General features: G+C 27.3%; 1 protein-coding gene across 1 annotated transcript; it reads right to left on the bottom strand.

Annotated features, from left to right (window-relative positions):
* Positions 1-3,817: 3,817 nt before the first annotated feature.
* Positions 3,818-4,176, bottom strand: LOC119666660 (general odorant-binding protein 19a-like; the record flags this gene model as incomplete). The annotated part of the gene is made up of 2 exons (XM_038075941.1): positions 3,818-4,017; positions 4,078-4,176. Coding segments are annotated over 2 exons (297 nt in total), but the record flags the coding sequence as incomplete, so codon positions are not given.
* Positions 4,177-4,469: the final 293 nt, after the last annotated feature.

The raw sequence follows: 4,469 nt of genomic DNA, 5'->3' as shown, positions 1-4,469 counted from the left end.
AAGACTAGACAAAGACTGGTAACATGCCTAGTAGAAGAATAAATAATGGTTGAAAGTCTTAAAAGTATGGTATAACCATTGCCCTTTTCTAAAAGCAGAAATTTTTACAAATGCAAACCAAAATGGTTAAGCTATAATTTAATGCGAACTAAATTGATATTGTGCCAAGATCAATGAGTCAGTGCTGAAAGGCCACTAGCTAGACAACATTTATGTCGACAAAGTGGATGTCAATTTCAATCAAAATTGCAGAGATGCAAGGAAAAAAGGGTGATAAAACAACTGAGCACTGTCTTTGCAAATGTCTAGGTCTGGTTAGATTAAGACATTCAGTTATGGAAGTCTACAGCAAAACAGTCTAGTTGTCAAGAGAACAAAAGCCAGAAAACAAACTATTTCTATTCCTATTCCAAATAAAACTGAAAATTGTTTTAAAAAAAAACCACCAAGAGGGATAAAAATCAAACTGATTAACTTTGAAAGGTTAAGATAAGATATAGATAGGGTACCGGCTCTGAACGTAGTGGAGCAACGCGACCAGAATTGATCTTTTATGCTGCAACTTTGAAAGGTTAATAATAATCGTTATTTTATAACAAAATTTTGGTAATCCATACATACATTTATAATTTTTTTTTTCAACTTTTATAAATTTTTTTCAATTTAGTAGATATAAACGTTATAAAGGCGGATTGAATAAATTGATATCGTTTTATAGTTCATAATCACGCATTTTAATGCATTAATTATTACACTGAGATTTATGTGTTGTCATCGAACATTTATTTAACAATAATGACACGCCAATCAATTACAAACCTATAAATCTAAATTACGTAGATAAATTTTCAATATTACGCATTCAGAAAAATAATTAAATACTAAAACCTTAAAGTACGACATCACTACGCCCATCACATTAGATCAGCCAAGTGATCGCAGATACTATTAAGAAAAACATTTCCGACACTAACTTGAGTTCATTCAAGCAAGAAAGAAGAAAACAGACATATTCTAAAAGCTTCAGAAAATATTTTATAGAATATTTACGTATTTTTAGTTAAAGTTTTCTTAATCAAAATGCAATCTATTGAATATGGGTTTTTAAATGAAAAAAAGATATATATTTATGTCACTAAATTTAAATATAATATAAATGTGATTACTTAATATTTTAAAAAGGTTTACCGAAGCAAATTGTTTCATACATAGTTTATTGTAGTGCTGTATGAAGCACTTCAATGCTCTAGTTTAGAATTATTTTTTTTTATTATATATAAATTTATGCACCTGCGTATTTGTAAAATTGTAAGACAAATTAATATAGAATATAAATACATGTACAATAGTTTATTATTGTTTCGAACAACATTTCCGAAGGAAAGAGAAATCGGTTCCCTCTCATGGCGAGCTTAATAAAACTATATTTAGTGTAAGATTGTTTTATTACTTAGATGCTGGTATTTTTATAATGCAAAAATTTAAGCGTAGATAATAATTATACAAAACATTACACCGGGAACAGTAATCATAGTCCATAACTCATATACGATAGACCAGTACTTTATTTCCTTATAAGCAGAAACTCCATAAGAGATAAATTTGAGGTTGCTCTATATTTTATGTTATGTTTGTATCTGATAAGCTTTCAAATATGTCACTCTCTATAGGACGCTTAAGTTTTAAGTCGTAGTATGAGGTCTTTTGAAGCTTCCACGATGGGCGATTGGAGCCTTTCATAATAGGAAATTTTTCCATAATTTAGAAATTTTTTAATTGTGTTAGTAAGAAAATAAATTAAGTAAAGTTTCTTATGCAATTTGCAAAAAACGAGATCAAAATACGAAATAAATGTCAAGGAGTAGTTTTCATTTCTACTATTAATATCAAGATATAGGATGCTGAAGGAAAGTCTTCACGAAAAATAGTTGCATTCAAAAAACATAATATCTCAAAAATAATAAATCCAAATAACTTCAGTAGTAGTATATTGGGATGCCTTATCTCAATGGCATTGGAAACTATTATGATTCAACACAGGTTTCTAACCAGAAATATACCTCGGGTCACTTAGACAATTTCAATTATTTAAACAAAATTTGATCTTAATAGTCATAATGTGTTAACTATAAATAAATATATACTTTCTGCTCAAAAATTATCCGGGTTTTGTTGTTTGTTAAGTAATAGACCTTTTTCAAAAATTTTTTGTTATGTTGGTACACTCTTTCTTGACATATGGTACAAATTTCAGCCCCATCTGTCAATTAGTTTGTTTACAGCAGCTGTTAATGTGAAACTACCTCAAGTGCATTTAGCGATTTTTACTATGAAAAATTCTTGTCGTACGCGAATTTTTGACCAAACACGGCTGTCAACACCACTGTCATCGCTCAGGCACCATATTCGCCAGATCTGGATCCGTGCGACTTTTTCATGTTCCCTAAACTCAAATTGCTCCCTCGTGGTAAGTGTTTTGAGTCGATTGAATCGGTAAAAGAGAATTCGCTGAAGCAACTAAAAGCCATACCTGCACGGGCCTACGAAAAGTGTATGTAAGATTGGGTTAAGCGTTGACATATGTACATCGCTTCAGAAGGAGCATATTTTGAAGGAGATAAAATAAATTTGAAATAAAATTTAAATTTGTGTGTTTTATTTACAAAATCCGAGTACTTTTTGAGCAGAAGATAAATAGTGATTCGGTTTATTTTGTGGACTCTTAGCTAATTATTTCTGGCCGCTTCTGATCACTTGTTTTCTTTAAAGAAATTTTTTCAAAAAATTTTTTTATTATTTTCTCAAAAACCTCATTTATTTCAAATTTTCTAAAAATATTATTTGTAAGAAAATTGATCTGTATTATCTGTTATCTGCTTCTGAAGCGATCTGTGTACTGGTATTTTTTTGGCATGTATGAACAAATAATAAGTAAATTGCAGGTACATGCAGATAAAAGGAAAATTCTTTACGTGTTAATATACAGATAACCTAATATATAGATTATAGGTAGATAAAACAAAAGATAATATATAAAAATATTTAATTTATTGAAATTATCTTATTTAAAGATAATTTCTTCAGTTTTTCCTTGATTCATTTTAATATTAAAAATAGAGTTATAGAATAAAAAGTTTTAGTTACTTTTCTAAATGAATCTTATCTAAAATTTACCCAATTCAGTTATAGAATATTCTCTATATAGCAATAAAAGAACTTATGAGTACTATAAGGTAAATAAGGCTTTCCTTTGACAAAACCAAATAATTAAATATAAAATTTATTTCTCCAATTTACTAGTATTATAATAGTAGAACCAACCACTAATTTTTTGGAACTCAAAAGGTCTTTCTTTGATAAAACCAATTAATTTAAAATATATATACAATTTTATTTCTCAAATTTACTATAAGTGGAAGATACATTTTTTTTTTTAAAACCAAGGAATTAATAAGTGCTGTTTACCTTAACATGACAGTCCCCACCATAAAAGGTATAGGGTTTTATATTCGTAAGGTGAATGTAAAAATATATTATTCAAAAATAATTATTCTTTTGAATTTAATAAATAATAAGGATAGATGGATTATTCCTCCTTACTTTTAATAAAGCTTTTAAAATAATACTAAATAATTTTTGAATTTAAATAATTTTATTAGATGATTTTGTACAATGTCTGTCTTAATGCCAACAACAAATATGCGAATAAATTAATATTATGTGAATTTTTAATTTTTATTTTTTAATCATAAAATTCTTTTTCATTAATTTTTTTAACAATTAATTAATAATTATTGTGATAAAATGAATATTATCTCTTTAAGGAAATACAAATTTAGTTATTTTACCACGCAAACAATTCAACAAAATATAAGCCGCCTCACAGTGATTTTTGACACCAACAGCTGCCGTCTTACAGGCGGTTATACCGGTACGGTACTCATCCTTATAATCTTCAGGCAAGAGAATATCAACCTGTTTAAGTGCGCCGTCGTATAGAAATTTGCCTTTTTTAATCTGAAATTAAGTAAAAAACTTAGAAAAATTTATTAAATTATTTTTAAATAATATATCTACCGTTTGCATCATTTCCATAATACAATTAATATAGCATTTGGTATCCGTATCGTCGGGTATAATACCATTTCTTATATTTGCAGCTATTTCTATTAGTAATTACATTCATTTTAATAAAATGTTGTCTGTATTTATTATTTATTTATAATAATTATAATTAGATTTTTAAAACATTGTTTTTTATAAATACTATTAAAATTGTCAATACAGTTTTTTATCAACTGATTTTATAAACGTAAAATACATTTATCTCACTAAAATTTATCTCACTATTATTTATCTCACTAAAATTTATCTCACTTAACACATGTTAAGTACTTTCTAATATTTGTGCAGATTTACCAAAGGAAATGAAATCATACGCATAGTTTATTGCAGTGCTATATGAAGCA

This window comes from Teleopsis dalmanni, chromosome 1, assembly GCF_002237135.1.
Source record: "Teleopsis dalmanni isolate 2A chromosome 1, ASM223713v2, whole genome shotgun sequence".
In the NCBI taxonomy this organism is placed as follows: domain Eukaryota; kingdom Metazoa; phylum Arthropoda; class Insecta; order Diptera; family Diopsidae; genus Teleopsis; species Teleopsis dalmanni.
The sequence above is the reverse complement of the archived record's forward strand: the minus strand, read 5'-3'. Positions and strand labels throughout refer to the sequence as shown.